Source organism: Panthera uncia, unplaced genomic scaffold, assembly GCF_023721935.1.
Source record: "Panthera uncia isolate 11264 unplaced genomic scaffold, Puncia_PCG_1.0 HiC_scaffold_1063, whole genome shotgun sequence".
NCBI lineage: Eukaryota > Metazoa > Chordata > Mammalia > Carnivora > Felidae > Panthera > Panthera uncia.
This window is the reverse complement of record NW_026057660.1, coordinates 3,285-13,579: the sequence shown is the minus strand read 5'-3', so window position 1 is coordinate 13,579 and position 10,295 is coordinate 3,285. Positions and strand designations below refer to the sequence as shown.

The 10,295-nt window shown below is 61.0% G+C and overlaps 2 protein-coding genes across 3 annotated transcripts; one reads left to right on the top strand and one right to left on the bottom strand.

Moving 5' to 3' along the window:
- The first annotated feature begins 1,047 nt into the window (after positions 1-1,047).
- LOC125916736 (claudin-7) lies at positions 1,048-3,296 on the top strand. The gene is made up of 4 exons (XM_049623038.1): positions 1,048-1,719; positions 2,456-2,620; positions 2,733-2,817; positions 2,913-3,296. Exons 1-4 carry the CDS (start codon positions 1,497-1,499, stop codon positions 3,073-3,075), a joined length of 636 nt encoding a protein of 211 aa, XP_049478995.1. The 5' UTR covers positions 1,048-1,496; the 3' UTR covers positions 3,076-3,296.
- A 242-nt stretch (positions 3,297-3,538) lies between these two features.
- LOC125916735 (elongator complex protein 5-like) lies at positions 3,539-9,975 on the bottom strand. Of its 2 annotated transcripts, XM_049623037.1 has the most exons (8): positions 9,127-9,293; positions 8,909-8,969; positions 8,741-8,821; positions 6,945-7,165; positions 5,398-5,579; positions 4,804-4,899; positions 4,566-4,666; positions 3,539-3,924 (listed from the first exon to the last, which is right to left on the bottom strand). In XM_049623037.1, the coding sequence occupies exons 1-8, from the start codon at positions 9,167-9,169 to the stop codon at positions 3,810-3,812; spliced, it is 900 nt and encodes a 299-aa protein (XP_049478994.1). In that variant the 5' UTR covers positions 9,170-9,293; the 3' UTR covers positions 3,539-3,809. The 2 variants fall into 2 exon arrangements, with proteins under 2 accessions (XP_049478994.1, XP_049478993.1); XM_049623036.1 differs by lacking the exons at positions 3,539-3,924; positions 4,566-4,666; positions 9,127-9,293 and adding an exon at positions 9,390-9,975 and having other exon boundaries at positions 4,814-4,899; positions 5,330-5,579.
- Between the last annotated feature and the right edge of the window lie 320 nt (positions 9,976-10,295).

Genomic DNA, 10,295 nt, shown 5'->3' with positions numbered 1-10,295 from the left:
GGGAGGGGGCTGGGAGGTAGACTCCCGAGGGAGGAGGAAGCCCTGCATGAAGCGCAGAGGGTGCACAGAGTCAGGTCCAGGCTCAGAAGGAAGGAAAGGGAAACGTGTGTAAGACGGGAGGGAAGGAGAAGGTGGGGCACAGGTTTGGAAAGTCTCCAAGGGAAGGGAGCGACAGGGGTGGCCAAGAATGTCACCTAGGCCTGACCCTGCTCCCCACCCTCTGCTGACTTCTGGCCTCAGTGCTTTCTTCCTTTTGCTAGGAAGGACCCTCGTCGCAGGTGGGGGATAGTGACCCCCTAGAGGTGGGGTGCCAAGGGTCCAGGCAGGTCAGGGATAGGGATTGGAATGGACAGCCAAGAAGACGGGGCTGTGGAGGCCGGGGCCTGGCAGCCAGGCGTCAGCTGGAGGGCGGGATAGGAGGGCGGCGGCCAGGGGCACGGGGCGTGGGGGTGCTGCTGCGCCGGTGGTTCTGGGAATGCAGACTCCAAGGAGGCTGCTGAAGGGGGGCAGTTCTGAGGGACTGGAGCTACGGTTCCCCAAGGTGGGGACGCTTAGGAGAGCCGACTGAGGAAAAGGAAGAGCAGAGGGGCGGGGACGAAAGTAGGGCAGGACGGAGAGCGCCTAGAGTAGAAACCAAGAGTCCCAGCGGAGGGGAGGGGTGGGGGTGGGGGGCGGAACCGAGGGGCCCAGGGCGTCCCCGGGCTCTGGGGCCGCAGTATCCCAGGCGCACCTGCCGGGGAGAGGAGAAGGGGCATCCCGCTGCCCAGGGAAGTCCAGTCTGGAGGGGCTGACTCCAAGCTGGGAGCTCCGGAGAAGCCACCGCCTCCTCCCTACCCGCAATCCAAGCCGGGCAGGAGAAGGGGCGTGACCCTGGGGCTCAGGTTTCTTCCTCTTCACCTGGGCAAGGAGGGGTGGGGGCCAGGACTTCCGGCTCAGGTGAGTGTCCCTTCGGTGACGTCAGGTCACCCTCGGCCGCCCTCCGGTCCCGCCTCCCCCCCGCGCTCCCGGTGCCCGCGGGGGCGCGCCCCTGACGCCCTACATATACTCAGGTGCGCCGCACCTGTCCGCCCGCACCTGCCCGCTCACCGCCGAGCCACCGGGCACTGCAGCCTCAGGCCGACAGCCCAGGGCACTTTGGGGGCTTCCAGTACCCAGGACGGCGCGCACACCGCCCCTCCGCCTTTCGTCTGGGTAGGGTCGCGGAGAACGCCGGAGGGGACCGCCTGGCCTTCGCGGGATCGCTTTTTCGACCACCAGTCCCCGGGCGTGGCCTGATCCTTCTGTGAGACCCTTGCCCCGCCTGAAGGATCGATTTGTGTGTGTGGTTTTTTTTGTGTTTTGTTTTTTTTCTCGAGTGACAAAAAGATCTGCGGTCACTTGACCCCAAACTTCTCTTCGGGTGACTCGTCGCTTTCTGTGGGGCTGCCCCCCCGAGGTGGGTTTGCTTTACCGCAGGGTCGCCCGCCCGGCGTCCCCAGGCTCTTCCGAGGGCGAAGATGGCCAATTCGGGCCTGCAGCTGCTGGGCTTTGCCTTGGCCCTGCTGGGCTGGGTGGGCCTGGTGGCGTCCACCGCCATCCCGCAGTGGCAGATGAGCTCGTACGCGGGCGACAACATCATCACGGCCCAGGCCATGTACAAGGGGCTGTGGATGGACTGCGTCACGCAGAGCACCGGCATGATGAGCTGCAAGATGTACGACTCGGTGCTCGCCCTGCCGGGTAAGGCCGCGGGGCCGACGGGGCGGACGCGCCCGGGAGCGAGGGCGCCGGGCGGGGTGCGGGGCAAGGGCGCGAGGCCCGACGCCCGGGGTTGCCGGGGAGCAGGACGCGGAAGCGGCCGGACCGGATCGGGGGCGGGGGCGTGGGGGCTGCACGTCGGCTGCGCCCCCCTCCCCCCGCCCCCCCCCGCCCGGGCCTCCCCGGGTCTCGGCACCCGGCGGCCCAGCCCCCTCTAGGCCTCTCCTACCCCCGCCGCCCTGCGCGGCTGGCGGCCTCCGTCTCCCGCCCTTTTCTCTCGGACAAAAGGCGGCGCGGGGCGGAGGGCGCTGGGTCCGCGGAGCCGTGCGCGCCGTCAGACGAGGGCCGCAGCCTGCGGCCTGTAATCTTATCGGCCGATTAGCCGAAGCCACAGAGCCGGTGGCCGCGATAGTGGGGGTCAGGGCTGGGCCGCGGGCCGAGATCTGCGGCCCGTGCGGGGGCTGCGGCCGCCGCCGCCGCCCCTCTCCGCGGGCCCCTTCCTCCCTGCCCCCCCTCCCCTGCCGGGGCGGTTTCGCCGAAACCCTCGCGCCCCGGGCGGGTCCTAGGGCAGAAGGAGGGCGGGGCGGAGCGGCAAGGCCGCGGAGCCGGGACGGGGCGGGATCCACCCGGCGCTGCGCGGGGCTTGGACGCCCAAGGGGCCCCAAGCCCAGCGACCCGCGTTTCCAGGAATGAGGGCGTCCTTCCCCCTTCCCCGCAGCGGCCATACAGGCCACCCGAGCCCTCATGGTGGTGTCCCTGGTGCTGGGCTTCCTGGCCATGTTCGTGGCCACGATGGGCATGAAGTGTACAAGCTGCGGGGGAGACGACAAAGTGAAGAAGGCCCGGATAGCCATGACCGGAGGCATCATTTTCATCGTGGCAGGTGAGCAGCAGGCCCAAGGAGGGCCCAGTGCCTCTTCTGCAATCGTAGGGTGGAGGTGTGCAAGGTGCCGGCCTGGGGCCTCCTCTAACATGCCAGTCGTTCTCTCCCCCAGGTCTTGCTGCCTTGGTAGCTTGTTCCTGGTATGGCCACCAGATTGTCACAGACTTTTATAACCCGTTGGTCCCCATGAATCTGAAGTAAGTATGGGAGCCCGGCCTCCTAAAGGGGCGACAGTTCCGGATCCCCCTCCAGGAAAGGCCGCGTTTCTGACCCTAACCCCCTCTCTCCATAGGTACGAGTTCGGTCCTGCCATCTTCATTGGCTGGGCGGGGTCGGCTCTGGTCATCCTGGGAGGCGCCCTCCTCTCTTGCTCCTGTCCCGGGAGTGAGAGCAAAGCTGGGTACCGTGCACCCCGCTCCTACCCCAAGCCCAACTCTGCCAAGGAGTACGTGTGAGCCGGGGGCCCCCTGGCCCGGCCCGGCAGCCTATGGTGTGCCCGGGGACCTGAACCGGCCTGGGGCAGAGCTCGGCCTGTGGGCGGGGTGCCGAGACAGACAAGCCCCGCCACCCCGCTCGCGCACCTTGTACAGTTCCCCCGAGGGGGTTGGGTGAGGGACGCAAAAAGAGGAGGGTGTGCTTTTTGTACAGGAATAAAACCGTATGTTTTGGAAAGGAGGCTTTTTTTTCCTCCCCCTTCAGGGTCTCTGCTTTCTTTCAACCCAGATCCTTACAGGGAACCTGGAACCTTTAAGTGTATCTGCTTCAGTTTAAAACAACACGCACCGAGCGCTATCGGTGTGCAAGGCCCTCCCCGTGGCACCGTTGTCACTTGGGCCCCAACGCTAGTGACTCTCCAAGACTCAGGTGCCTGGCTTCCCTGCCTCTTCCCACGCAGTCCCTCCCACTGCCAACTCCCGCTTACACGGCTAGCAAGGTTTCTTTTTTAGTAAAAAAATAGATTTTATTAGGCTGGAAAGGGAGGCGTCTCTGTTCCCTCACCTTCCCCTCTGCCCCTTCCCATGTTTTGTCCCGCCTGGAAGCTACTCCGACTCGGGGGTCACGAGGCAGGACCTCCGCACACAGGGAGCACAGGTGGGGCAGGGTAAGGCCGCGGCAAACAATGAAAGGATGGTTACGCGTCCAAGGTCTCTCTCCCCCCTCCCCAGTACAGGCTGGTCAAGGCTCCCCATCAAACATCCAGGTCACCATCTGGGTCTTCTGGGTCCAGGTCATCGAACGCGTCTGGCTCATAGAAGATGCGGCTGGTAGCAGGGCCGGGCCCAGGGCGCAGCAGAGCCTGCTGTCTGGGGAGAGGAGGGGGGGAGCGGGTGCTGGCGAGGGTGGGTAACGGGGTCCTGTCTGGACACGCTTCCTGGTGACTGACTCCCTCCTCTTTCTCTTTGGCTTTCGTGTTTTCTTGGTTCAAGTCCCTTTCTCTGACCTCCTCGTTTAGTCAGCATGGGAGCCGCATCCGGTACTGGGATAGACGGATGCCGCTCGCCTAACGATCCCCTACGTTCTTAGCAGCTCGAGGGCTCGGATCCTGCCACGGTCTGGCTTTGCCCACCCACACACTGAGCACAGAACGACAGGCATACAGAGGCCATTACGAACCTGTCTCTACCACACCCAACCGGCTTCCCGTCCTCCCGGTAACACTGTTGCCCAGAGAGGGGCAGGGCCACTTCCCCAGGGTCTGGTCTGGCTCAGCCCAGACCCGATTGCTCTGTGACCTAAGGCTCTAACGGCGAGAAAAGAGACCTAGAGGCCCTTTAGCCTCGTTGGGGCAGGAGCGGGTAGAGAACCACTCCCCAGACTTGTCTTTGGAGGTGGACTTCAGCCCCTGTAAAGTCTGAGGTTAATCAATAACCTGCCATCACCCCACCTCTCAGGCCCGGACGCGGGGCTCTACTCAGGAACCCAGGCGCCTGGCCCCCAACCTTACTTTTCGGAGCTGAACTGGAAAGGCAGTGTCAGGCTATCCTTGGCTTCTCGTTCTCTCTTGGACAGGTGGAGGTTAAAGGTCAAGCGGGAGGCGGGGTCCACCTGCAGGCACAAGGGATACTGCCACTGCCTCATGGCTGCACCCCTGACCCCACCCCCACCCCCTGCAGTTTCCAGTCTCTCCTTTCAGCAGACCCACAAGCTCCGGTCCCTCGTTTCCGCCCTGGCCTGCGAGATACCTGCGGTGTGTGAGGATCTGGGTGGGGCTGGGACTCTAGCGGGGGTCCCCCTTGGAGATCCAGGCTCAAGTCAGGCAGGACGGAGAACCACAGAGTCTGGGGGAGAAGGAAGAGTATTAACGGAAAGGTTGTTTCCACCTGACGGAACAAACCAGAGAGAAGAACTTGGACCCGCCGGCCCTGCCCACCCCTGCCCGCCCCACCATCAGTGTAACAGCTTCCAGCCCCTGCTCTTCCCCTCGCCCTCCTTCAGAGCTCTCCGAAGGGACTCGCTCCTTCTCCCCCAACAACCGCTCCCAGTCTTTTCTCCTTTGCCGTTTCTTGGAAGTCAAGATCTCCTCTTGGTTAAGCCCACGGGATCCGAGTCAGGCAATCCTGTGTTCCAATCCTGGCTCTACCACTCACTGTCTGTAACTTGAGTAAGGGGACAACCAAACAAGCCACCTCCCAGGGCCGTGGTGAGGATCAGGAGGGAAATGACAAAACAAGGAGACAGGGAAGCGCTCGGCCACGCCAGCTTTCTTACTCTTCTTTCCGCCAAGACTCCCCTTCCGTCCGACCCTGACCTTAGTGCTTCCCCGGGGTTCTCCTGACCTCGAGGGTTGGGCGCTGTCGGGGCCTCCGACAGAGGATGTGGGCCGAGGCCTGGCCCGCTGTACCACTCAGGGTCACCTCGGTCTGGGCAAGGCTGCTCAATGCTCCCGTGGGGCCCGGGCCGTGGAGCTCTCGGTGCAGCAGGCCTAGCACGCACAGCTGCTCCGCTGCGGGGCCGCCACCTGGAAGGACAACAAGCGTGGGGCGCAAAGGGCAGTGGGGAACACTCAGAGCGGAGGCCAGGGATGGAACAGTAAAGGAGGAGGAAGGAAGGGGTGCCCCATGTTCCGTTGCGGCCCCGCCAGAATCCTGACTTCCCTTGGTGAGGCTGGGACTGCGGAGCTGCAGCCCTCACCTCCTCGGAGTGAATGTGAGCCAGGCCTACTCTGACTTGGTCCTCGGACCCTCCTAGGTCCTCCTAGGTCCTCGGAGCTCCTCCCTCAGGGCCTTCGGGACGGAGTTAACCCCTTCCTCTTCCGGTCTCTGCTTACTTTCCTGCCTCATCTCTTACACGATGAACTACTTGAGGCTTCTGGAACTTGACCCCATCCCAGTCAGTGCCTTTGACTCCCTCCGGTTGTCTCTCCCTTTTGCGGAGCGCGCACACACACGCTTAAAGAGCGTCAGCACTGTACTAGAAGATGCCTTCGTGTTTTGACGCTTACAGACGTCGGCATGTTTGGGCTGAAGCGTATGACATCGCTATCACTTGACCTAACAGCATTCTAAACGGTTCCTCCTAGGCGCGCCTGGGGGGCTCAGTGGATTAAGCGTCTGACTTCAGCTCAGGTCACGATCTCACGGTCTGTAAGTTCGAGCCCCGTGTCGGCCTCTGTGCTGACAGCTCAGAGCCTGGAGCCTGCTTCGGATTCTGTGTCTCCCTCTCTGCCTCTACCCCACTTACACACTCTCTCAAAAATAAACATTAAAAAAAATTAAATAGTTCATGCTAATACTGTAATTTCACCCCTTCCCCCCACTCTTACACAGTAAAACTGAAACACTGAGAGACTCAAGCACCTTAATACAAAGTTGGGTAGCTGACTGCACGGTCAGGTCTAGAATCCACGGTATACTTCAGGGCTACGCCCAGGGCCCCTGGTCTGGCCAAATCTGCCTGGCTAACCCCTTCCTCTTCGAGACAGTTCTTTCCTTAGGATGCCCTGTGTATGTTCCTTTATCATCACGGCTGCTATCAGACCGTCTTGTAACCGCTAACTTGTCTGTATCCTTTTTGGCACTTTGAGGTCCTGGAAGACAAGAACCTGAGCACACTTAGTCTTTACTCTCCTGGTATCTAGATTTGTGCCTGACACATAGCATGTAATTGGTACTCATTGAGCGAACGAATGAAACAAGTGAGTAAAAATGAACCTGGAAGAGGAACAAAAGCCTGCTTATGAAGAAGCCCAGAACTAGAATGAACGTTAAAGAGATGGAATAAGGCCCAACTGGCAATCCCTAACCATGTTCTTGCTCAGAATGGAAGAGGGCTTACTCCTTGGCAGGGGAAGGTACGTGACGAGTAGTAATGAAGGGGGTCTCACCACGGCAGGCGTGCTGACGGCTCATGGCACAGAGGGCCTGGCAGAGGGCGGCACAGGGAAGACGCAGCAGCAGCCAGCTCAGTGAATCGAGGGCCACAGTGACAGGACCAGGATCCGTCCTCTTGCACATGGCCTGCAAGGCTCCCAGGGGTCCCCCCGGAAGGGCTTCCCCGGTCTGCGCCCAGTTGAGCGGGTCTCTGAAGAGGTCATAGTAAACCAGCCTGCAAAGGGAAAACAGGAGACAACTGATTAACCCTGCCCCTTCCCCTCAATCTTGAACTTCACCCTGTGATCTCCGTGGCTCTCTGTGACTTAGAGCTAAGACTGAGACACAGACTACCATGTGGGCAGCACGGGCTTTGGTGTCAGAAAGCCCTGAGCTCTAAGCGTGGCTTTACTACTTACCTAAGGTCACCTAACTGATAAACTACTTATCCTAAAACTGTTTCTTCATTTGTAGAACAAATGCACAGATACCAACTGTTTGATCTTTAGAACGATCCTTAACGCGTATTAAACGCTTGACAAACGTCAGTTATCATCACCATCAAACATTTCCTGAGCGGAGCCTAACTCATGTCATTCCCTGGAGGAACAGGGAGAGGACAGGATGTGAGACATGGCTCCTGCCTGTAGGACAGTTTAGAGAAGATCAAGAGTTAGATCCTGTGTTACTAACTATAGATAAAATAGCACCACAGAGAAAAGGAGTCTGACATGGGTTAGGAATCCTGGGATCGGATTCACGGTGGCCCAACTTGTTCCTGGACACCACCGTCCTATCTGTTGCTTCTCTCGTAAGTGCCACCTTAACATGAAACATCACTCCCATCACATGGTTGAAAAACCAGAGCTGAACACAGATGTAAACTACTGAGCTGTCTAGACCGGGAAGTAATCGTTTTTATCCAGGCACACAGGTGGATTCAGGAGTCTCCTAAGCTCTATTCCACATCAGTCTATAACTCCTGGAAATTCTACCTGCTAGAGTCCTTTTACTTTCCTCTTAAACTCTCTATGCTTACTTACTGCTACTGTCTTAAGCCAGATGTCACCCCTTATCATCTTTCCCTAAGATGCATTAGAGACCACACCCGTCTCATTCACCGTGCCTACCACGGCACCCGGTTCGTAACTGGTGCTCAGTACACATACAGCCCTGAGTGAACCTGGACTACCACAGCAGCCTTCCCTCCCGGTCTGTCTGAGGTTGCCCTCTTCTAATCCCATTCTCCACACTGGTCACTGGAGTAGTCTAACAGTATGAGATTATCACTCACCCCTTACACGTTGAAAGGGCCGTCACTGCCTTTGGGATAACTGAACTCATTTTCACGCTGAGACCTTTTGCTATCCGTCTGGTCTCAGGAAGCTCTTCCAACTCCCATGAACAGCTATGCCTTCCCATACGTCCCTAATTTTGCACAGTCTGTTACTTTTGCCTCTAGAACAAATCGCTCAGTAGCTGGCAGCTGGTGTTGGTGCAAATCTGGAATCCACGTCTGGACTAACCATCCCCGGATTCTGAATACCTCAAAAGACAGAATATGTTCATTTTTATCCACCAGTACAGCTTCTGGTGCAAAACTACAGCGTCGGCCTCTTATTACGCTCCATTTCCGTCTGCGCTTCTACAGCCCAGGCTCTGGGTTCTCCATTAACTCGCCACTCCTCATTTCTCTTGCGAATCTTGGCCTCCCGAAAGACACATATCCATTCCTTCAATGAATATGCCGCAGAGCAATTTCCTTACAGGGATCCTACACCCAGCAAAGTCTCTCCCAATCTGTGCTTACCGGCTGTTGATACTGGAGTCAAAACCTGCACGGAACTCTTCCTCGCTCACTTCACAGCCCAGGATGTGGACCTGCTCCCCACTAAGGCAGAGATGGAGGAGAGTGTCACAGAGCTGGGCCCAGCCTTCCTTCCCGGGGACTTCGGGGAGAAGGCTGCGAGATACTCACCTCAGCGCAGCTTTCTTGATAAGCGCCTTCAAGAGACTGCGCCCCTCCCACTCCACGGAGTCTGGGGAGAGCGAGGGACGGATAACCAGCGTGAGAACGCTGACGTTTCCGTCCTCACCGACCCCGGGTGACCACCCCTCGCCGGTGACACGCGGCTCTTCCTCTCCGCTGCCGCCCCTCGAGCCCAGCTCGCAACCCCCGGCGCCTCTGGCCCTCACCCCGCAGCAGCACCAGGCCGCGCAGAGCCAGCACCGACTCCATCTCCAACTGGCGGCCCGTCCCTCCTCGGGCGCCCTCTGATGGCGTCACGGCCCGCCGCCCCGCCCCCTCCAGGGAAAAGGGGCGGGGCACCCATGAGCCCTCCCACAACCGAGACCCGGCCCGGTCCGGAATGAGAGGTGATTATGTCCAATATCCCAGGGGGCGCTCACGCGGAGGGGCCCCTCCCGAGCTCCGGCGCACAGACGCAGGACATTTTTACCACGACTGGGGCCGGAAGAGCCGTTGGGGGCAGTTGTCGGCGGGAGGGGTAGGAGGCCGCACGAGCCCGTCCGACGGCCCGACACCCGGGGACGAGAGACGTCACCCGCCCCGCCCACGCCGCTCCAGGCGGGGCCCGCCTCGCCCCCGGGGTCCGCCCCGCTGCCACCTTCCGCGCTTGCGCGATACTGCGGCCTTGTCGGGAGCGCTCTCGGCTTTCCCCTGCCCGCCCCCATAGACCGAGGAGGGGGAACATTAGTCCCGGTGAAGCGAATACACGTCACCACCGGAAGCAGTGTCAGAGGGGAAGAGGAGGGGGGAAGAAAGGAGGAGGGAGCCCTTAGGGCGGTAAAATGGCGCCTGTCAGAGTGGGAAATCCAGCTGCAGAGGCTGCAGAGGCTGCAGCCCCGCTCCCCAGCGGCTAAGGCACCCCCGACTTCGGGGAGGGGGAGGCCGCTCCGGTCTAGCCATCCGCGCCCTTCGGCTCCCCCTCCCCCTCCTTCCCCCTTCCTTCGCCCAGCCGGCGCGGCCGCCGCCGCCGCCGCCGCGGCCCTTCGCGCGCCGCGGCCCCCGCCCGCCCTTTCCCGCGGGCAGCCCCCTAACGCGCCTGCGCAGCGGGCCACCCTCCGCTTCCCCCTTCCCCTCCCCCTCCCTTCTCCCTCCCTCCCTTCTCCCTGGCCCCCTCCCCCACTGCCCCCTCCCCCAATTCTCCATCCCCTTCCCTCCCGGTCTCTGAGGACCCCGTCCTAGCCCGACCCGTCTCGGCCCGCAACCTCCGCTAAGCCGTCGGTGCCACTCCCCGCCCATGTGGGCCCCCGCGGGCTGCCCACGCCTGTCCCCCAGCTCCCGGTTCCGCTGGGCTTTCCCCTCGCCGGGGGTGGCTTTCTGAGCCGCCCGCTCCGTGCCC

Bases quoted from the DNA above. Each gene is read 5' to 3' on its own strand.
- LOC125916736 (XM_049623038.1), top strand. From the start codon at position 1,497: ATGGCCAATTCGGGCCTGCAGCTGCTGGGCTTTGCCTTGGCCCTGCTG. The intron at 1,720-2,455 runs GTAAGGCCGCGG...CCTTCCCCGCAG, and splicing joins CTCGGTGCTCGCCCTGCCGG to CGGCCATACAGGCCACCCGA. The intron at 2,621-2,732 runs GTGAGCAGCAGG...TCTCTCCCCCAG, and splicing joins CATCATTTTCATCGTGGCAG to GTCTTGCTGCCTTGGTAGCT.
- LOC125916735 (XM_049623037.1), bottom strand. From the start codon at position 9,169: ATGGAGTCGGTGCTGGCTCTGCGCGGCCTGGTGCTGCTGCGGG. The intron at 7,166-8,740 runs GTAAGCACAGAT...TTCCCTTTGCAG, and splicing joins GACTCCAGTATCAACAGCCG to GCTGGTTTACTATGACCTCT. The intron at 5,580-6,944 runs GTGAGACCCCCT...TTGTCCTTCCAG, and splicing joins CCGTCAGCACGCCTGCCGTG to GTGGCGGCCCCGCAGCGGAG.